The 23,550-nt window shown below is 35.8% G+C and overlaps 3 protein-coding genes across 3 annotated transcripts; 2 read left to right on the top strand and 1 right to left on the bottom strand.

Moving 5' to 3' along the window:
* The first annotated feature begins 5,753 nt into the window (after positions 1-5,753).
* LOC125846386 (uncharacterized) lies at positions 5,754-6,535 on the top strand. The gene has a single exon (XM_049525792.1). The coding sequence runs from the start codon at positions 5,821-5,823 to the stop codon at positions 6,511-6,513; it is 693 nt and encodes a 230-aa protein (XP_049381749.1). The 5' UTR covers positions 5,754-5,820; the 3' UTR covers positions 6,514-6,535.
* Positions 6,536-7,514: 979 nt separating this feature from the next.
* On the top strand, positions 7,515-13,651 carry LOC125846403 (nodulation receptor kinase-like). Its single transcript, XM_049525811.1, has 14 exons — positions 7,515-7,777; positions 8,330-8,846; positions 8,959-9,437; positions 9,537-9,681; positions 9,857-9,928; positions 10,042-10,110; positions 10,310-10,381; positions 10,548-10,726; positions 11,020-11,246; positions 11,616-11,742; positions 11,830-11,898; positions 12,144-12,333; positions 12,591-12,723; positions 13,040-13,651. The coding sequence occupies exons 1-14, from the start codon at positions 7,684-7,686 to the stop codon at positions 13,373-13,375; spliced, it is 2,709 nt and encodes a 902-aa protein (XP_049381768.1). The 5' UTR covers positions 7,515-7,683; the 3' UTR covers positions 13,376-13,651.
* Positions 13,652-14,588: 937 nt separating this feature from the next.
* Positions 14,589-23,375, bottom strand: LOC125846342 (probable cytosolic oligopeptidase A). Its single transcript, XM_049525738.1, has 16 exons — positions 22,900-23,375; positions 22,650-22,817; positions 21,911-22,034; positions 21,272-21,348; positions 20,500-20,643; positions 20,170-20,400; positions 19,985-20,075; positions 19,494-19,615; positions 18,723-18,830; positions 18,371-18,616; positions 17,638-17,783; positions 16,924-17,041; positions 15,963-16,154; positions 15,161-15,226; positions 15,008-15,079; positions 14,589-14,858 (listed from the first exon to the last, which is right to left on the bottom strand). The coding sequence occupies exons 1-16, from the start codon at positions 23,347-23,349 to the stop codon at positions 14,778-14,780; spliced, it is 2,436 nt and encodes an 811-aa protein (XP_049381695.1). The 5' UTR covers positions 23,350-23,375; the 3' UTR covers positions 14,589-14,777.
* Between the last annotated feature and the right edge of the window lie 175 nt (positions 23,376-23,550).

Raw genomic sequence — 23,550 nt, 5'->3', positions numbered from 1 at the left:
CCCCCCCCCCCCCCCCCCCGCCCCAAAAATAAAATAAAATTGGAGCCTAAGGCATATCCCTTATTTTTTATTGCAGAGAGTCGATTCTAAACCAAACATGAGAAAGTTAAAAAACTCTCATACCAAACACACCCATAATTATGTACTCCCAGTTAATTTGATATAACAACATATATGAATCAGTTATTTTTTTTAAAAAAAAATTATTCATGGCCTAATCTCACATTCATAAATAAAGTACTATTTAGTTACTAGAAAAAATTCATTGCGTAAGCGCATCTATTCCACAATTACAAGCATATGCCAAAAAAAATTGTCTCTCAATCTTTGGTTCTCTAACCCAAACAACTCCCCCCCTCATTATTTAGGGTTCATTATTTATATTGGAGCATAATTAAAACTTTAAATTCATGTCAGAAAATCCATCAATCAAAATGCTTTCTAGCAAAAACGATTTCATATTCAAGAAAATTGGAACTCAAAATTTCTGACTAGAAATAAAAAAAAAAAGTTACCACACTTTACCACAATCTTAAATGATAAACGAATGAAATTGTTGACAAGGTAAACAAACGGATAGACTTTGGTTTTATTAAGACCTAACCCATCGATAGCCCCTTGAAGTTGGTACAAAGTTTCACTTAGACACCTTAACTGGGCAGTGTTCATATTAGACACCTCATGTAGGGAATTGTTGTGTCATTTTGACACTTTTTGCTTATATGGCTTAGTGAGTGTAATACATTCATTGACCGCACGTGAAAAAACCTATTTAGTTGACCTTTTTTTTTCTTCTTCTTTCTCATTTTCATCCACCATTTCTGAAACTTAAACATCCAACTATGGTGAATCAAAATAGTTACTGTAAACAATTGAAAAATGATGGAAATTGTTTAAGAAATTTAGAAATACACCCATTTCAGATTTACTTAGTAAATTAATTCATGAGATTCTTTCCCAAAAGGATTGGATATTTACATAGAAGTAATTTTTTTTTCTTTTGTGAATCTGCTAATTAGGGTAAAAAAGAAACAAAAAGATATTTAAAAAAGACACTAATAAAGAGCAGTGTGTAGGTTGGCATGTTTCTCATATGTTTTTGCAAGTATTTGGAGAAGAAAATCGCCTTTGGGGGGGAGGGGTTGGGGAGAACGGGGTGTGTGCAAATATTTCTGCAAAATGGGTGGGGTGGGGGTGGGGGGAGAAAGGGGTGTGTGCATATATTTCTGGAAAATGGAGGTGGGGTATTTCTGCAAATGGACTGGGGTGTTTGGAGAAGAAGACTGTGGGTGTGGGGTGGGAATTTATTGGCTTAATTTTAAAAAAATTTTATTTGGGCAAAAATCCATATGTCATTGATTCATTGGTTACATTTTATTTTTACTCAAAATTATTAAGAATTGTTTTTGACACAAATGACAAATGTCATCGTTTAACTTATCACTTTACACGTCATTTGCGAGTGTAACACACACACCTCATATATTTTTGTTGATTGAAAAAAAAGTGTCAAAATGACACAACGATACCCTACATGAGATGTCTAAGATAAACATCATCCAGTTGAGGTGTCTAATTGAAACTTTGTGCCAACTTTAAGGGGTCACCAATAGATTAGGCCTTTTATTAAAGGGAAAAATGATAAATATACCTCCGAATTATTATAAATGATATGTCAATACCCTCTGTTATACTTTAAGGTTATTCATACCTTTACCGTCAATCTTTTGGGTTGTATTTACCCTTGTAACAAACAGAGGGCCATGTGTCATTATCTAAATGGTGTATCCAAAATCAATTTAATTTTTACCCACAAATTAATAAAACCTACCCATCTACCGATAATCTAACCCTCCCAAGACCCACATAACTTAAACCCTCAATTCTTCCACAAATTAATATTTTTCCGTCCAGCAATAGTTCTCCGGTAGGAGCTTAGCCGTTGTCGTCCTAATCTTCTCCAACTTGCACCTTGTTAGCACATTATGAGCGATTACATTCAGTTCTGGTTAATCATGGTAGCCATTGACATGCCCATCGCCGCTGGTAAAGAACACGACAATCTTGGTGGTTGTAATAGTTGTTTGTTCCTGTGTTCTGTAGATTTAGTTTCAGTCTTCGCTACCTTTTCAGTTGTTCTTTACGAATCTCTTATTTGGATGGTTTAACTTGTGTTCTCTCTGGTAACCCATTTAAGATCTATCGATTTTTTCTCTCTGGTAAACCATCTGAGAACTTTTGTTCTCTCTGGTGAACCATCTGAGAACTTCTGTTCTCTATGGTGAACCATATGAGAACTTGTGTTCTCTGTGGTAAGCCATTTGAGAAATCCCATCTAAGAACCATAGGTTACTTCTTTGTAAACTTCCATTGATTGCTTCAATTTACACATCATTAAAAGTAAATATTCTGGAAAAAATGAATTATTTTTCTTCATTTCAGGCCTTTTGGGTTGTTCAATTTGTTTCTCTTCTTTGATTTGTTCTTTATTTGTGTTGTCGATTCATGTTGGGACATTGTGAAATTCATTCTTGATGGTTCAAGAGAGCGTCTTTTGTTTTGAGATCTATGAGGAGCCAACAAATTATTCAAAGTCGGATTGCAGGGATCAACGACTAGGTTTCGCGAGTTTGAAGTTGTGAAATGTTACATATGGATGGAGTTTTCAACTGCCAGGAGTAGCGACATGGAAATCAGCGTGTAGGCATTTGGGTTGGGCTGTTGGAATTATTTTCCGGCAAAGAGCAACGTTCAAGTATGAGAAGGCAACAGGAAATTACAGTGAAATCTCTTTGTAATTTGAGTGTGGATATTTTTTATTTGGGTGGATTTTTAATTAATCGGATGGGTTTTTTAATTTTTGGCTAGAAATTTATTAATTATCGGGTCGGTTGACATCTGTTAATATAAAGGGTATAAACGCTTCACAATTTGAACGGTAGGGACACTGATATCCTAATAGTATAACAAAGGGTATACGCGTACCATTTACGATAGTTCGGGGACATATTTGTCCTTTTTCCCTTTATTAAATAATCAATTGACAAAAGGAAGAATAGTGACGAGATGCATATATAGTTTTAAAAAAGTCAAGAGATGCATATATAGTTTTAAAAAAGTCAAGAATGTTAATTATTAAGCATATATCTTAAACCGACCAATAGTTATGCCTGGAATATACGATTATTATGCTGTACAGACAAATATTATGATATGAATTTATATTTTAATTTGCCAGAATTAACAAAACGCAAAAGAAATTGGACATTTGTCCAGATTCTAATTTCCACAATAAGAATTTTATGTATTTAACGGATGTCATCGGTCCATACTCAAAATAGTCTGTAACTGCTTTGGCAATTTGATCTTTCTAAAATCTTAATTAAAAAGATGGTATTAGCCTTGAAAATATAATATGTTATCCCCTTAAGTACTAGCAATTTGATCTTCCTTAAGTATTCCCTCCGTTCTATTGTCTTAATTAAAAATGAATGTCCTTACGTACTAATTGTTTCACAAATTCAATACATAAATAAATTATGTTATTTTTGAAAGTTATTAGCCTTGAAAATATAAATTTGACCAATATAGGAAAACTAAATTATTGATTCATGTTTGGTCAATTTAATTAAGGATAAATTACCTAACTACACAATATTTCTTTTCATATTTTCTAAAATTTCCTACCATTTTAAAATATTTCAAAAATTCCTCTTTTACTCTTTTTCTCTTCTTTTCCGGATACATTACTCACATCCCTTCCAATCCAACGATTTTGTTCCTATTTTACGCCTAAAATCACTCCCATATATCAACAATTACATCAATCACTCAATTTTTTAATTTCAAATGTATTCTCTCTCAAGTTCTTCGATTTCAAGTTCCTAAAGAGGTTGAACTATTTCTTCATCAATTTTTTTATTCCAGTTCTTCAGATGTCGTTTTTTTTAAAAAATTAACTTTTTCATTTACAATTTTCTGATACATATGAATTATGCTCCCTCTTTTTAGTGTGGTATCTTGTGTATTTGATTTTGATGATGAAAACTTTCATGAAAATAGATCTAATCAAATCATTATGATTTCGACGATGATGGTTGGACTGAAAATAAATCCAAAAGGTTGTAGGATCCATTAACAATGGCGAATCACAACATTTAGAAAACGAAGTCGAAGAAGTATGAAACTTCATCTTTTAAAGTTAATGTGGAAAAGTCCCTCCAAAAAAGGGTAGAAGAGTTGCATATGCTATGTGGTGTGCTAGCTTAGAAGAAAATGATCTAGGATTAACAATCTTTGAAGAAAATGATCTATTGGTGGGCTCTGGTAAGGACTTCGAATCGAGATTCAAGGGTGACGTCATTGTTAGCAGTGAAAAATGGATACAATAGTGAATGTTGAGAAGGAGAAGGGGAAGGAGAAGGGGAAGGAGAAGAAGGATGTGCATTCGTCTTTTGAAGTTTTGAAGTGAATGTAGAAAAAAGTGGAAGTAAATTCGTCTTCTACAATGAATGTTGAGATTGTTGATTTTTTTTTTTCCAATTTTTTCTTGTTCATCTCTTTCTGATATATGTGGGTTCAAATTTTTAATGTATCCAGTTGTTAAATTAATGTATAATGCTTTCGTTTCAACATTATGATATATTACAATTTCATCATGTATAATGTATCGTGTTCAAATTATCTTACGACTATAGTTTGGGATACACTAACTAGATTTTTATTGTATTAAGTTAATTTTGTTTCTTAATTAATGTATCTTTATCATGTATCTAGGTGTGACTATGTATCTTCTACCTTATTTAAATTTAGAAAGATGTGTATCCGTACACACTACCAAATCATATGTGTGATACATAAACTTCACTATTTTCATAGCAAAATATGTGTGGTTAAAAAATTTGTATCTGAATCCGTCGATAATGACTTTTTCTATTATAGATATCCAATAAAGCGATTAACAAATTGATACATAACAGCGTGTCATAACTACATAATAGCAATCTTGGCACACAACAATGCATATGATACTTGTTAACTTATAGATATGATATATTAAAGTGCCATACAAGTATGTATCAAATTCATAAATGGTGATACAAAAATGTTATTATCAAAAGTTTGTTTAGTTTGAGGCAAAATGTGAAGATCTTGCAGCTACGTATCTGATACAATAAATATGAAGCACATTGATACATATATTAAACCTGTCCAATTGATATTAAAAAGAAACGTAAGCGTAATTTATGAGATTTAATTAAATTTTCAGATTTATTTCCTGCTTTAGTGCAACAGATTGACACTTATTGTAGGGCAACATTAATGTATCCGGACAACCAATTATGTATCCGAATGACTGATATTTTAGGGAATTTTATAAAATAGAAAAGAATAGGGATATGATATAATTTAAGTCTTACACTATGAGATTTATGTAAGTTATACTTTAATTAATTAAAATAAATACATTTATGCTCATTTTATTAAAAACTTGACTTTAAAAAAACATTAAATAAAGGTAAAATAGTAAACTTACCTAGTTTCTTAAGAAAGTAAAATCTAAAATGATGACATATATAATGATATAAATAGAAATGGAAGGAGGATCAATTTACCTTGACATATTTATATTTCAAGAGTCTAAATAATTTTTAAATTATTAATTATTGTGATTTAGTCTTAAAATTTGTACGCAAATGTGGCACCTAAGTTGAACAGAAATGGTACTAATATTTTTCATCTTTGTAAAACGGCAACGTTTGATTAGTCTCCTTCATCAACGCCCATTGAGATCCACATGTATGCAGAACAACAACAACAATGGATAGATACGTTCAACAATTCCTCAACAGATTATCTTTAGCCTCCATCATTGCAGCCACATTTATCCTTTTCGTGCTTTTCATCCGAACACCTGAAACCTGTGTTAATCCCAATATCACCAAACCTAAGCCCCACCACCGTTTCCCCAAATCCACCTGCGATTTTGCTCACCGGAGTTACACCTCCATTAAGAAACACAACCGTCGTGTATGGTCCACAACCGCCTGGATCCAAACAGTTGTTTCTTTCAAATCCCAATTCCAGACTCTTCAGGACAAGAAGCTGTTTACTAAACATTCACGGGCTCTTGTGATATCTGCTGGGGCAGGTCAGGCTGTAATGGCCCTAAAAGAAATGGGCCTTCACGACATTACTGGTGTGGAGGTCGTGGATTCGCCGCCGCTTGTCAGACGTGCGGATCCGCATAGTCTGCCTTTTTTTGATAATGCGTTTGATCTCGGGTTTAGTGCGTATTTGGATCGGGCATTGTTTCCGGATAGATACGTAGCGGAAATGGAGAGAACGGTGAGACTTGGTGGCGCGTGTGTAGTGGCTGTGGAAGAGTGCGGCGGCAGAGAGGTGGAGGAAGTGGTGAAATTGTTTCGGAAGTCTAAGGTGTTGGGGATAAGGAATGTGACTATGGGTGATGAAACAAGGACTAGAATCGTATTGAGAGTTATGAGTGACTGAAAATTTCAGTTGATTTGCTGTTTAGCTTCTAGTAAAAAACTTTGCAACTTCCACGTGATACCTATCACCTTCCCGTACGCATGTCTAAGTGATAACTAGAGAGTGAAAATTCATGTATAGTTGCTAATTCGACTTACTAATAGATTCATTAATTTTATAGTTTGAAGAGAGAGTTCTATAAATCAATTAAAGAAAGATACATAGAAGGGGGAACATTGTTTTAGAAAGTAGTGGCTTGATTAAAGATTAAGCATCAATTTGTAATTTCTGGTACTATATTTGCTCCTTTTGTCTTTTGAGTGCATTCCTTTGAATGATCTGATGATGTAAAAATCATTTACACTAACGGAATATATAACTTATACTAGTTATACACCCCTACAGATCAATATGATGTGAGTGTGTGTGATGAAGAAAACACAGTTAAGTTATAAAGATTCCCCGCTTCCCCTTCAAAGTGGATGGGAGTGTGTGTGGTTAATTGGTAATTGATTAGTTGTGTTTACAACGTATAATATATCCTTTTCACCTCAGAATAAAATAAACAGTAAAACTACAAACTTAATAGAGGCAATTGTTGTCCATGTTGAAAATTTAGCTTCAATCATCTGATTGAGAGCACCAAAAGGTAACTTTCTTGACTTGTATAATATGAATAAAGAAAGAGAGTTTAATAAGTGAAGGCTCATTTCCTTGAGGTTTCGCCGTAGATAACAGACAAAAGGAGAGACGAATTAGAGAAGATGATTGACGAATGGTTGTTTTGTTCCGCCCTATTAGTATTATTATAATTGCAATTTGAGTTGTATCATTAAACTAATTATTGTCCCACCATTACCATGACAAAGACGATTACTATTAGTTTAATCATATAATCTCATAAACAATGTAAAATAAGTGACGTTACTAATTTTTAGTTTAGTTTTTACATAGAAATGCTTCAAGAATAGAAACCATTGGAAGTCATAAGTCATAACAACATCCAGTTTGCTGGTATCTGCAAAACCTATCTTGTTCCCTGCTACCTTTTTTTCGCTTTTTAATTTTTTAATTACAAAAAATTATGAGTTGGAAATTGGATTCTGTAGATAACCAAAGTTTAATGAGATAGGCATAGTCAGGTTTTGAGTTGGATGACTTGATGGAGAAATTTTCTTCCATGAGAATAGGATGATGGAAGTGGTGAATTGCTGGAACACAAGGTTGGTCAACTGTGGTATCATCTGCCTGGTCCTGTTTTTACATTCTACCTTTGCACAAGAAGGTTGGTCTACATAAATCATGTTAGATGTATTTTTTTTTTAGTTTGACAAGTATATAAAAGTTACCAATTGCTTTGATATCAATAAGATAGTTGCTCTTTCCTCTATTGTGAATGATATTGATCATCATCATCCTGTAATTGATCTCTATAATGTTGTTGAATTCCCTCAAGAACCCTAACGAGGGATTCCTAAATAATCACCACATAAAGACTCTGAAAGAAAAAATTGCCTCAAACTATCATATAAAGCTGTGTTTGATTGCTCCACAAAGTGCTGCAAAACTCAGACCTATAAACCTACTTACACTGCATAAGTAGATCGTATTGACTAAAAACTGAAAAAAAGAGCATAATTAGATCGGGTAAAATAAGCTTACCTGTCTTACAAAACACATACAAATCATTTCAACGGCAAGCACTAACCAGCTATTCGTAGCATATATATGTAATATGATGTTTAAGCTGATGGCAAACAACCTCATCATAACTCTAGATATGTCACATAATTAGATTACTTAAATCTAACTGAAGTTCCAATGTGGTTTCGAGCAGGATTTCTAAGTATACAGTGCTGTGCTGCTGCAAACTTTACAGAGCCACGTACAAACTTAAGTTGGATTTCAGATGGAACTTGGTTCCCTGAAAATCAGAGTTGCATATCAAGGCCAGTGTACAAGAGTGCACACTATGAACGAGCTCGATCTTTTAGCTCAGACATTGGTCATAAGTGGTGTTACAGCTTGCCAACCAGGAAAGATCATGACTATCTAGTAAGAGGTACATTTCTTTCTGTCAAACAAGAGAAGACTCTCCCACGCAGTTATTTTGTTGTTTTGATTGGTGTCACACCAATAGCCACAGTAAAGTCATCTGATGAACTTAAGGTTGAGGGAATTTTTAGAGCTGTTAGAAGCTATACCAACTTCTGCCTATTGAAAAAGAAGGGGAATCCTTACATTTCTAAGGTTGAACTCAGACCGATAAATTCAGATTATCTGAAAAGGGAGCCTTCAGAAATACTCAAACTTGTACATAGAGTAGATGCTGGAAACAAGGTTGCGGAAATCAGGTATTCTTTCATCCTATCACAGAATTATATTTTGGATTGGCAATACAGTATATTCTTTCATGGTAACAAATCAAGTATCATGAAGTGATAATGTGAAGACTTGTCAACTCAGGTACCCATATGACCAGTATGATAGAATTTGGAGACCAGCCTCAAATCTAGAATCACAAGTTACTCGAACGCAGCCATCCATTATTAAGCAGGTCATTGCAAGAAAACACAGTTTATTACCTCCTGCATTCGTATTACGAACAGCCCTCACCCATCCAGAGAGATTGGACTTCTTGCATGAAGACCTTGACACAGGATATTATACTTACTCTCTCTTCCTGTACTTTCTAGAGCCCAATGACTCAGTTCAAGCTGGAGAAAGGGTGTTCTGTATATACATTAACAACGAAAAGAGACTCAAGGTTGATATACTGGCTAGTGGTTCCAGATACCTGGATGTAGTTCTGAATTTCAGAGCAAATAGGTTTGTCAACCTGACGATGATCAAGGCCTCAAATCTATCCCAATTGGGACCCATTTGTAATGGTTATGAGATTTTAAAGACTCTTCCTTGGGTTAAAGAAACAGCCATGGAAGAAGGTAATTTTACTCAAGAATATGCATAGTAGCAGAATTTAAGATGCCATAGTAGAAAAGCATTACAGAGAAGTGCATTTATTATCTCTCTATATGTTTCAGTTGACATAATGGCGAATGTCAAGAAGGAATTATTGCAAAAAAACAATGAAATATGGAAGAGTTGGTCAGGAGACCCTTGTCTTCCCCTTCCATGGCCAGGTCTAACTTGTGATCGAGTTAATGGTACTTCAGTCATCACTCAGATGTAAGTTATTCCCTCTCTATCAAATACTCAAAGCAGTTTAGTTTTCTGAAAATTATCAAATAATATGTCTTACCATTTTTTCAACCTCATTTATCCGTAGCATAGTAAGCACGTTTGAGATAGACGGATTACACTTCTGGTCATTTAATCCTTTTTCTCTTATTCCCTACCACAGAGATCTCTCCTCAGGTGGCCTTAGTGGACCTAGCCCTCCTAGCATCCAAAAACTGATGCACCTGAGAAAACTGTATGTCCAAGCCTTTGTCATCAACACTAATATTTCACCTGTTCATTTTCTATTAAAACAAATTTACAATCTGGTGTAGTTTTACTAAACAATCAAGTTATTTGCCAAGACAGGAATATCAGCAATAATGGCTCTAGTGGCACAAATTCACTCTTTACATCATCCCTCACATACCCTACAAGGTAAATCTCCTATGTTGGTTTCCACATAAAATAATTGCAAAATGTGAAGAAGTTAAATAATATCATACAGAGGATTAACCTCTGAAAAAAATACCAAAGCTGTACAAAAAGTTTTACTAGCAAGCTTCCTTCATGCTTCATATGTTACTATAAAAAAGTATGATGTGACACTAATATCTTTGTTTCCTTGTCCCTCCAGATACTTAAGCAGAAGCATTCATATCAGCAACAAGCTTTCTAGAAGCATCAAAGAATCTAATATTACAACAGAGTATGAGACCACTGCCCTGTCTTCAGAAAAAAAAAAAAACAATTTCTATGATTTTACGCTGTCCACTTTTTCTCCGGGGGTGGGGGAAAGCAATGGGATATCAGGAGCAGGGAGCTGACAAAGAAAGAGAAATAAGCCTAATTTGTTTTCCTTTTTTACATTTCAGCAAAGGGATGGCTAATGTTAAACAAAACTCAAGTTCAACACATAAACTTGTGATAGGAGCAGCTGTAGGTACAGCTCTCATGGTGATCCTTGCAATTGTTATCTCTGTGGTCTGCCTCTTCAAAAGACGAGTAATGGCAGGGCCAAAATTTCTTATGAGAAATTACTCGATCACAAGGAGTAAGTACACTCTCAGCACACTAGAAATAATCCTGCACGCATATTGCATGATAATATATCATGATAATTTAAGAATCTTTTCTTGTTGCTTGCAATAGCTTAAGATTGGACTCAACAAGCATAAATCATAAAACTTTCATGATTAAAAAAAGCAGAAACTGTAACTATATCATCTGTTGCAAAGAAGCTTTTTTGACAGGAACTCAAGAAATTTGAAACAGAGTTAATATCCTTTAACATTTGGTACTTATACTCAATGAAGCAATATGCTCAAAAAAAAATTTCAAATGCAGATGCAGTATATTCAGTACCAAGCACGGATACTACCATGATGAAATCAATATCCTCCAGGAACTTCAAACTGGAATATATAGAAGCTATTACTCAGAACTACAAAACTTTGATAGGTGAAGGTGGCTTTGGATCCGTTTACCGTGGTACCTTACCTGATGGTGTAGAAGTGGCTGTAAAGGTCAGGTCAGCCACTTCGACTCAGGGAATTCGAGAATTCAATAATGAGGTAACAATCTAGAGTATTTGTAGACCAATTTCCTCCCAACTTCCTTATTTGCATCAAACCAACACAAAGATGTTACCTAAAATGTGAGAAAAGCATCAGCACATGGAGTGAGCAATGAATCTTCTATTTTCTATTGCTATTTCACATAGGGAATAAACTAATGATACGCTCCACAAAATTAATACTTTCTCACAGATCCGTGATGTTCTCTTCATAATTACTTCCGGCGAGCAGTGTTGCCTCTGAAATGTCTTAGCTCTTCAGGAGCCATCTTTATAATAATGCATCTTATCCATGCATATATAGTTAACACATGCATAACAAATAACACAGCCTGCAAATTAACCACTGCTGTAATTTGTATTTCAGCTGAACCTTCTGTCAGCTATCACGCATGAGAACCTGGTCCCTCTTCTTGGCTACTGCTGCGAGAATGAACAGCAGATTCTGGTTTATCCATTTATGTCAAACAGCTCCCTACAGGATCGGTTATATGGTACTGCATACATAAACAAATTCATGTCTATCACTTTTATCATAAGAACCAGCACTAATTTCTTGCTTGTTCCCTCATCCTATTTAGGAGCAGCAGCAAAAAGGAAGATTCTAGACTGGCCAGCCAGACTTTCCATTGCGTTAGGAGCAGCGAGAGGCAAGTAACACAAAACTCTGCTATTCATGCAACTCTTCAATGAAATAAGCCATATCTATGGACTTAAGCATGCGTAAATAAAAAGAGAACGTGTTTACCTGAGAGACAAAGATTGAAGGCATAATATGAATCTAAGAGTTTAACAATCAATCATTCCCTATTACTTATTATCAAGGCACATTTGTAAACAGCAAATACCAAAGTTTGCCGTTTTCATTATGTTATTTCCTTTTAATCTTCTTCAGGTTTGCTGCACCTTCACACATTCTCGGACCGTTGTCTGATCCATAGGGATGTCAAGTCAAGTAACATACTCTTGGATCAGAGCATGTGTGCCAAGGTTGCTGATTTTGGATTTTCAAAATATGCATCTCAAGAAGGTGATAGTGGTACTTCTTTAGAAGTAAGGGGGACAGCTGGGTACTTGGATCCAGAGTAAGTATTATCTCTTCTAGATTGTGTCGTCATTATGAAATTAGGACAGGAGATAAGTTTCTAAAGCACAGCCTAATGGACAGCTCTGCTACCTTAATATGGATTACGCGAAGTGATTATTATTTGAATCATCCGCAGGAGATTCTATTAGTATATTTATTGACTTTATTTTCGTTATAATTCACTATAGCACAACTGGTTCAAAAATCTTTGGGGAAATCAAGCTCGTGTCCTTTTCATGAATTCTTTCTGCATAGGTACTACTCGACCCAACGTCTGTCAGCAAAAAGTGATGTCTTCAGCTTTGGAGTTGTCCTACTGGAAATCCTCACAGGTCGAGAGCCTCTCAACATAAACAAGCCAAGAAATGAGTGGAGCTTGGTTGAATGGGTATGGCCCAACTTAGCATGCTATTTCTTTAACTGAAATTATCCAGATACAAATTGCTACTATTACTGAATCCTCAGAACCACAGAGTCTCTTCCCATAATTTATTTGCAGCAAACTACAGTGCCATGAAAAGACTGAAAGAGCTTCTTTTTCTTCTTTTTTTTAAACACAGAAAGAACTTCTGTTGTTACTACGACTTACGTGATAATTCACAGCTACTCAGATGATAAACTGATGTTGAGTGCTTAACTATATATACTCTTTTGATTTGCATGTTTACATCTGATCACAAGCAAGTATCCACTTTGAAATACAGGCGAAACCTCTAATAAGAAGCTCAAGAGTTGAAGAAATTGTGGATCCCACTATCAAGGGGGGGTATCATGGTGAGGCATTGTGGAGAGTGGTAGAGGTGGCTTTGGCATGCACGGAGACATACTCGACTTACAGACCATGCATGGCGGATATTGTAAGAGAGCTCGAGGATGCATTGATAATAGAAAACAATGCATCAGAATACTTGAAGTCCCTAGACAGCTTTGGAGGATCAAATCGTTTCTCTATAGAAAGGTCCATTGTCCTTCCACCTATTAAATCTCAAACAGAGCCATCCTGTCTCCTCTCAAACCCAGCCCCTCCACAACCAAGGTAAATGCTTCGGAGGAACGGATTTAAACTGATTGCAATAGATAACAGATTTCTTAGAGAAGTTCCTGGAGAAATTTTTGCAAATTACTCCTCAAATTCCTTTTAAGTTAAATCTCATTAATTGTTCATTTAGTAGAGCAGATTTTATCATACATGCCAGAGAACAGGAAGCAGTGTTGTCAAAGGTGTGCTTTAGCACCAAAGTGAGGCATGCTTTCCCTTGCTATTGAGATCTTGAAGACTGATATTTCACTTTATCGTAAACCAAAAATCAATTTCTTTGTCCATATATTTGTTTAGTCAGGCATAAAATTATTAATCTTGGACTTCACACATATATATTTGTATTTTTTCTCTCCATTTTTGCCTTCCTTCATTAAAGCACACACTTTATTTGTACTTAAAGCCCCAACAAACCTTAGCTTTTTTGTGCTTCTCACCTTTGATAACACCTGATCAAAGATACCTAATAGGTGGATTACTTCTTTTTTTTTTCTGGAACAAGAATGAATACAAATTTGATGAAGTATGCCAATGAGACTATATATTGGTACTACTCCAATCCGAATGTGGTTGAGGCATAGTTGGTGTATGTCAATACGACTATAGTAACCCCAACAGCAGTTTGCACAGTGGACATTTTTTTATTTCTAATTAAAGGGGTTTTCAGTGGCACAGTAAAATACATTCAGAGAACTTGACTAAATCAATTGCCTGCAAAACAAGCATTTATTGTACTTGCCAACAAAAATAAATCATAATTATTTCTTTTACCATTATATGGCAACCCCATTCGGGTGGAGAAGTTAACGGGCATTGAAGAATCTCTCCTCTCTTTTTTTTTCTGCTAACGAAAACAAGTACTCCTGACACGAATAAAATAATTATGATACCTCAGTTAAATCAGTTTTGGACGTGCTATTTCAACATCACTAATACCTATGCAACTCTAACTAGCAACCAAACGACCCCCAAAGTAAACTTGTACAGAATTGCCCAAGCATTTGGTCCAACTGTTGATGCCATTCAACTTAAACAATAATGCGGGAAAAAACCAAGAGCACCACAATGAAACAATACAGCAAAATTATCTTGGAAGAGAACATTACCATTGTGATTTCACGGTAATTAAGCAAACAAACCCCTTCAACTAGCATGGTGCACTTACTATATATGTCATATGATGATCAAAATGGCATGAAGGGATGTGCAACAGAGACGAGAAATGAGAAATCCATTTATAACCTGTAAATCAGTAGCAATGCTTTGTTCTAAAGTAAATTATTTATAATAACCTGAAAACAATTACAGTTGCACCAGTCTCCTAAAAACCTCAAGGCATGCAAATGTCTCTAATGGCCTTTAAAATGGGGCGCACTAACATTGCAGAAGGTTCTAGAGCAATCTCATGCAGAAGAGGTAAGTAGGCCATTATGCCTAAGCAGCGGTTCTGGAGAAGGTTCCCGTCCTCTAAATTGCACGAAAACCTGAATATGCATCCAAAAATCATCAGTCTTGGCAAATTAAAACACAGTTAAACAGAACTGCTAATAATGGCCAAAGCTGAATTAAAGTGATCCACTTGAAAAAATGAGCAAACATTAGAAGACATTGGGCATGGTTATAATCCCCCTACCTCCAGTGGAGCCTTTCCACCTCCAAGAGCAAGAACAGTCTCCCTGAATCTCTGGCCTGTTTCTTTTACAGCCTACTCAAATTTAAAGCCACTATTAGTTGAATGGTGAAAAATATGACTAAAGATTACGGAAATAAAAGTCCTAAACTTTACCTTCTCATTCTCTAGTCCAACATCTTCAAAAGCAGAGAAAGCATCTGCAGACAAAACCTCTGCCCACTGCACAAATTGGAAAATACTTTTACTTGAGAGGTGGTTAAAGCATGCCTTGAGTTCTAAAACAACAAGTCTTCCCAAAATTCATTTTTTTTATATAGAAGAAGATATAAAACCACTAGAAAGAAAGGAGATTTCAACAGTCTAATTAGTAGACCATCTAAATCCAAAAAGTTATTTCTTAAAGCCGGAAATACTATATAAAGAATGTAGTTAACAGGAATAGATGATAATAGAAAATCCATCGAAAACCTATTACCAGTACCATGTCAATATAAGGGAGATATATGTTGCTGAGCAAAAGGCAGATACAAGCTATGTTGCTCGGACTCCTAAAAAATGTCATCAGATGTGTGGTGGATCCTTCAAAAGTAGTGCAATTTTGGAGGATCCGACACGGGTGCGGCAACATTTTTGGAGAGTCTGAGCAACTTAGGATAAAAGCAACAGTTTCAGTACTGGCCTAACAGTTTGGTCAATATAAGCATATGCTATCTAAACGGCAAGGAATTTTAAGATTAAGCAGTAAAAAGTTAATTATTACCAACAAGATTGACAAAAGAACCGTTCATTCTTAAATTACAAAAGTGAAAGCTAAATTTCAGAGGCAGCGATAGATCTAAAAAGATATAACTTCTCCACTTTAACCCCACAATATTTATACCCAACCCTCACAGGAAATACAACTAACTAGAAATATATATAGGAGCTAAGAACCAAAAATAGAGGGGAGAAGCACCTTGTAACTGTAGTATCCAGCAGCATATCCACCAGCAAAAATGTGACTGAAACTGGCAAGGAACTTATCGTCTGGGAGTGGAGGAAGCACTTGGGTTTTCTTAGAGACTCGTCGGTCAACACAATAGATTGATTCCGAACCACCCGGAACATATTTTGCATGTAACTCAAGATCAACAGTTGCAAATCTCAACTACAAAGAAAGTTTATGGCCACTGGTAAGCATTTCAATAGTATTATGAAGTCATGACACTAACATCGTTAATGATGACAATTTTAAATAAAATACCTTAACCATAAATAAAGAGAAGAAAAGATCTACAGAATAATACACAACTCCCAGGGAGCAATTTAGAGTTCTAGAAACACAATCAAAGAATGCAAAGGAAACTAACCAACAAAGACAATTCAGGTAGATGCAGGAACTGGTGCATGAATCAAAACGACAGAGAGCATCCCTTTAGTGGCAGCTACTGTTTTACATACTTTTGGAGCACTTACTATTGACACAACTTGATTGATTAACTAGACTTGAAGACCAGATTTAGAAAGTGTGCATTCAAATCTTGTTTTTCTCCCCTTCCAATTTCAAAGTCGACATAGAAAGGGAAAACATATGTATATTAACTTTAATACACCAAAAGAATATTAGAAATGAACCAGCAAAATAGTATTACATTAAATGCATGTTATGGAGAGACTTTTTTTTTGGGTGGCCCATGGAGGTCTTGAACCTGCATGTTATGGAGAGACTAATGTCTCCCACCAAGAGTTTTAGGGGAAACTAAGGACTCCGATCATAGACATGAATTATTTTATATAAAGAAATAGAGCATGAAAACTTTGGAATATATATTGTTGGCTAATACAATAATGGTTGAAAGGAAGATCAATCAAACAGTTATTATTGGAAAAACAAAGTAAGAGAGGACCCGAAAAGAGAAAAGTGGGGCAGTTCTCACCTGCCGAAGACTTAAGGTACCAGCACGGAAAGTCTTAGCGGCAAGGAGCTTCTTGTATATGCCTTCTGGGAGTGTCTCTCCAGTTTCATGATGCTTAGCAATACCCATCAGAGTATCCCTGCAGAGCAGCTCATCAATAAAATGAGTAATCAACAGCTAACTGATTCAAAGGAAAAGAAACATGGATTTCTTCAACCATATCACTATTGCAGTATTTTTAAAAGTGAAAAGCGCAAAATCTGACAAGGTCTGTGTGACTTGAAGCGAAAAGTGACGCGCAGGCTCCTTTGAAGTGAAGCGTACAATTTATGAGAAACTAAACAAAATCAAACATATATAAACTCAGTACAATAAAAATTAATTGCATTGAAAAGTAACTTATTGAGAGAGAATGTTGGCATGGAGACATCTTAGAAGCGACAGACAACATAAAAAACATATGAAACAAGATTTGATAAAACGGTGATGTTTTGTTTTGTTTGGTTTTAGAAGAATCCTTTTGATAATGTTCTAAGAGTTCATCAATTTGTTCCTTTCTTTTCTTAAGCTTGAAAGTGACCTAGGCACGCATAACAGGCAGGGGCCCTCTGAAAATAGCTATTTTGAAAAAGTATTTTGTCCACCTTTTTTGTTTTGGAAACATAAGTGGAGACCTTACTTGGTTTTCAACCAAAACTAAATGGATCAAGTATCATTACAAGGACATCACTGTACCTGTGATAGCACCAATTTTCCATGAATTGTGATGGCAATTCCACAGCATCCCACTCTACACCCCTTATGCCAGCAACCAAACCCTCATCCTGCTTAGTTAGCATATGCTGAAGGGCGTGTCCAAATTCATGGAAGACAGTCTCAACCTACAAAAGCAGAACGTATTCAATACCAAAAACACGTCTGATGGTAACTTTACTTGTGTAAAAGTAAATGTTTGGTACTATATTGCCATAAATTTTCATGAACTATAGATACAACCCTGCAAATGATCTAAAGCATCATGTATCTCAGAAACAAGCTAATGAAGAAGTCAAGAGTACATAAAATTTTCTGTCTGTTGAGACCTTGAACAAAAGGATTCGAGAGAAGAAGCACTGTAACCTGGGGTTTTTATATAAAAGAAGAAAGAGAAAACCCGGCCATCAGATGTTTCCCCACAGATAATAAGGAAAGAGAGGAATAGAAGATACTGTGTTTACACAGTAATACCCAACATTGACATAATCATTTACATTATGTTAGAAATATTCCTAAACCTACAATTAGTTAAAATATCTGCTAAAACATTTGCTCATGTCCCTCACACCACCGCCCATATCCACCCAAAAGAAAATTACTTAAAAACCCACTCTGAATGCAAAGCCTAACAAGTAGGAGATTAAGCCAAAGCTGTCATACCATGCAGCACAATAGCTTATTGAAGGCACTAAGAGTCAAAACACATGCTTACCTCACGGAATGTCATTAGGCTGGGTTTATCCCCAACTGGTGGCATCTGATTACAAACCATGTGCGCAACAGGCAATCTAGCATTGGAACCATCTCGTGATAATACACGGCTTCGGCTAACAACTTCATCCATCCAAGCACCTCCACGTTTCTCAGATGGACGAGAGTATGGATCAAAATAAAAGTAGGCAATAGGACTTCCAGAGGAATCATTCACGCGGTAAAACCGGACATCATTGTTCCAAACCTAGAAATCACACACATTGGTGCACAACATTATTTGCCACTGCATACAGGAGCAGGAGGAACAAAGGTAAAAGCCTAAAAGGAAAGGCAAGTGAACTAAGTCTTACTGGAGCTAATCCATCAACGGGCTCAACATTGATATCAAACAGCATCTTTACAAGGTTAAAAAGACCATCCATAACTCTAGGCAACGAAAAGTATGGGCGTAGTTCTTCCTGCAAATAAGCAGCATGTGAACTCAGAGCCGTACAAACACAAGCATCAAAAGGAAGTTCTACAATGTAGAGCATTTATTGAATGCCAGAGGCAGAGTGGTCTATTGACAAAAATAAAAGAAGGGACTTGTTACTTACTGGTCAAACGAGAAAGAGAAGGGACTTGTGTTGATATTACTAAAGCAAGTACTAAAATAATTGTAGCTAAAATGAACAATGATACACGTGTGTAAAGAAACACCATAATGAAGCTAAAATATATTCTACTTAGCAAGATAGTAATGGTCTCAAACTATAAGTAAGGGTACATTGCTTGTCATTTTTTCAACTCAATTCGTTATAAAGTTTGGTTTAAGAAAGGATGATTAGGAAGAGCATAAAGCTTCTACAATACTCGTCAACTATCAGAAGATAAACAGACATCAGAAGAAGGCATTTCAAAAAATGTACAAGAAAAAATCACATCTGCACATCCTCATGCACATTGTTTACTGTTTCCAATCAACACTGTCAAGTATCTCACATTGGTTGACGAAAAGAGTTGTTGTCTGCTTTTATGGTCTTGGGAAAATCCTCAAGCTAACTTTTGGTTTAAGATAGACCCAAGGTGCATTTTTTCTTGAACACAAAAATAAAGGGGGGAGAAATAGAGAGACGGCCCACCTCGTTTAGCTCATACTTAGATTCACGAAGCCTCTCACTCCAGAAAGTAATATCCCAATGGTTCAGATCATCAGCTTCTGGAGAACCTTGACTTTTACAGAAATCTTTCAGGTCTTCCAAATCTACATAGATCAAGGGAAAAGCTTGTAAACACAAAACATTGCCAGCTAAGAGAGGTCAACCAGTTATTTTGTTTGCATCAAGGGGAGAAGAGAAAAAAGAAAAGCAATTCATATCACAAAGCACAAAAAATAAGGTGGTTAGTAGTATCTTGTTTTCAAAATAAATAAACAAAAAGAAAAGACAACCTTTTTTTAAAGATTTTATCATCTATCAGGATTCGTCTATTTTACCTCATATCTAGAAAATAAAAACTAAAAAAGGAACTCGGAATTGATGAAGTAAAAAGTAGATCAAAAACATAAAAGCTCATAAAAAAGACTGTATAGTTTCCATCTCAAATACCATTGAGATGCTTTTATAGGCCCTACCTTTAACTGCAGGATCCCAAGAAGCACTGCGAAGCTTTTCTAAAAGCTCTTCAGCTTTTTCAACAGTGGCCATTTTCATCGCCATGCTTACCTGTATCCGTAAAACCATTTTAATTTTCAAAAAGAAAAAAGACATTTAAACAACATAGATGGTATTGTGAGTTTTTTTTTTTAAAAATGTATACCTCAGCATAGTTATTATATCCAAGGAGCTTAGCCTTTTCCAATCTAAGCTTTAAAATTTGGTTAATTATCTCAGTGTTATCAAGGTCTCCACTAGAAGCACGGTTTATATAAGCACGGTACACCTCTTCTCTTAGAGTTCTATTCTTTGCATGTTGCATCACAGACATATAACTTGGCGCATCCAATGTGATGATCCATGGCCCGTCTTCTGCAGTAGCATTTTCGTGCCCCTGTTATTAGACACAGGCAGTAAAGGAGAACGCATAAGAGATAAGGTAACCAAAGTTAATTCAGTTGTCAAACATCCACAAAGAGAGCTTCCGTGTTACCTTAGACACTGCTGTCTGTGCAGCCAAACCAAGAGATGTGGCAGGCAATCCCTCAATATCCTTCTTATCTGTTATTAATTTTTCAAACTTCTTGGTGGAATCTAGAACATTTTCCTCAAATTTCTGAGATAGCTTTGCTAAATCCTGCAAAATGAAGTTAAGGTCAAATGCAAGATAGTGACTTAAAATACAGTTTCAGCTGTGCAGTAATGGTCCAACTGTTTGCAATAAGTTAAAATATTACTATGAGGATAAAATCTGTAAAAATTGAACAGGAATATTCTCAGTTACTTTTAGTTCCAACATAATCATCTAGCGATTTGAATAAACAAACACTTCGGATGCAAAGCCTCCAACCACCCAAAACAAAGTAAAAATCTGTCAAAATATTTTCAGAGAAAATGGAAAAACAGCCAAAACATAAATCAGACAGGTGTATAAGTAAAATAACTTCAAACAAACATACACCTAGCTCAAGTGGCAAAAGGTGGAGGATTTGTGGCTTAGGTCACAGGTTCAAGCCCCACACCATGCAAAGCGAAGCCCGGTATTTATGTGGAGAAGGGTAGAGGGGCGGGCCCATTATCCACCGAGTTTACAAGGCTGTGATTGGTTCAAAGGGCGGGTCACAGACGGATTTCTCGGTTATCAAAAAAAAAAAAAAAATACCAGTCCATCAAATTTTCCACCTGTTAAGAGTGCATTTAAGAAGAAACATTTGATGGGTATAGAACAATGAGAAGACTATGTTCAACAAGAAACCAGAGCACACCTGTTCAATCTTGTTAAATTGCTCTCTTTTATCATCCTCAAGAGCGATACCACTTAGTACAGCCTCCTTTATTTGCGCTGCACGAGCAAGAAGCAGAGTGTGAGATGACCATTTAATTGCAGGCAATGCACTGGAAAGACCTCAAAAGAAAGTTAAAACATTAAAAATATGTTTCCTTTTTTTTAAGTTCAGGAATTTGGGATCTTCTTTGATTTCTCTTTTTCTTTCTTTCTGTTTCTTTTTTTTTGGAGAGGGTGAGTGGGGTAGGTTGGGAAACAACAGTTGAATTTTTAATGGAATCATGTGACCAACAAGCACTGCTACAGCAAATTTTGACCCATGTAAATGAAAATGAACACAAATTTTCACTCAAATGGCACTCTTCATGGAAGTTGCAAAGAAATTACTGTACGTGCAATTTTATTAATATACAGTTCTCAGCTTCACTGGATAAACAATAACGATTCTGCACAACTACCAAAAAAAATTGACAGAGGGGACCTGATGCATTAGGAAAAGAAAAACTAAAACTACAGTCCTAGACAGACTGCAACAGGAATTAAATAGATTTTCATGCTTAAAGACACCTTGCCTCCCAAATTCGAAAAGATTAAAGGAAAAATAAGTTCATGAACTTACATTCAACTATTCGTTTACGAGCATCATTCAAAGAGTCCCACTCAGGTGACTCTCGGATGGCTTTGAATGCATTATAGATTGGCTTACTCTGACCCAATTTAAGCTGAAAAGCAACTTTTTCTGGCTGCACGAGAAGTAAATAGTATCAATGATGCAAGCCAAATGAAAGTAGTAGTGTATCTGAGGATAAGGAGAAAAGAGCAAGGAATCTTGCAATAAGACACATATCAAGCCTCAAACTTAAAGGTGTATAAAAGGATGTATATTAGATTGAATCTTGAAAAAAGTGTGTAGTCAAACAGAAGATATCATTATCTATCCAGCAAACAACTCTGATTGGTTCAAACTCTTCTTCTGCTTTTCTTTGATGGAAGTTGGAACCAGAGGGACAATACAAAAGCCATAATACAAATTAAAAATTGAATCTACAGAGAGATGAGACTAATAAATTACTCCCTTGTGGTATAGAGTTGATGTAAAAAAAACTCAAAACAAATTGTACCGAGAAATTCAAGAACATGGAAAAGGAAAAGAACCACGTTGTGTTGATTGAACGAAAGAGACGACATCTTTACACTCTGAGAGCAAAAGAAATTAGAGATTTTTGCCAAAATACACAGTATGGCTTCAAGCAAAGATTCTTCAAGAAAACTATATCATTCTCCAAAAGGGATTCAGGATTATATTATTCTTCAAGAAAATTAAAATTGTGATGCAAAAAGGCCCCAAGATTACGAACCTGAACTTCTTCAAGAGCGGAACGAAGTTCGGGATTATCTTTGACGGACTTGAGATGATTCACCGCACCCCAAACAACCGTCAATCTATCAATGATCTTCTCCAACGGCTCCACCAGCTTCGGCCAGGTAGGCTCAACAGTCTTCTCCAAAGCGCTCAATTCCTCATCCTACACTCAAATCACAAAATTAACGCGCCACGCTACTAAACCCTACGTTATTTCCAAGTATATAAGAGAAATCGAAACATACTATTTTCTTAAGCAAGGCACGAATTCCAGGACGGACGTGCTTGGCTTCGATTACATCGAACGGTGGGAAATCGAAGTCCTTCAACAAAGGATTGTCATCGGAAGCCATCGACATTTTAGAAGGATGATCGGAAATGGATGCCGACGACGGAGAAAATGATCGGACGGTGATGGATTTGCGAGGGCGATTACCGGGAGAAGTTGACTTGCGGAAAGTGTGAAGACAGAGAGAGAAAGAGGAGGACCAAAGGGGACAAGCACGGCACTGAAGTAGGTTTTTGGTAGATGAAGGGGAAAAAGAAGAAGTGGGTCTTAAGCAAAAATGAGCTGAACGAGATAGAGAAAAACGAGTCGCCATTAAAATGAGGAGGAGGGTTAATATAAGTGACGAAGTGGTAGTGGAGCCGTACAGGATTCGGCTTGGCGGTGACCCTATCCTCCTATATTTCATCTTGGCCTTTTTTTTTTGTTCTTTTTGTACAAGTTTTGAATAAAGTTAAAGTCTAGTAATTCTCTTTTTAGACTCATGTATATGTTTGATGTGATGTATTAGTATATATCTATTGAATTGAATTATTTAATTACTATAACATGACTTAATAAGTTAGATCTTATTTAATTGTTTTTGGCTTGATAAAAGATTTGATCTTAA

This window comes from Solanum stenotomum, chromosome 12 (genome assembly GCF_019186545.1).
Source record: "Solanum stenotomum isolate F172 chromosome 12, ASM1918654v1, whole genome shotgun sequence".
Lineage (NCBI taxonomy): Eukaryota > Viridiplantae > Streptophyta > Magnoliopsida > Solanales > Solanaceae > Solanum > Solanum stenotomum.
The sequence above is the reverse complement of the archived record's forward strand: the minus strand, read 5'-3'. Positions and strand labels throughout refer to the sequence as shown.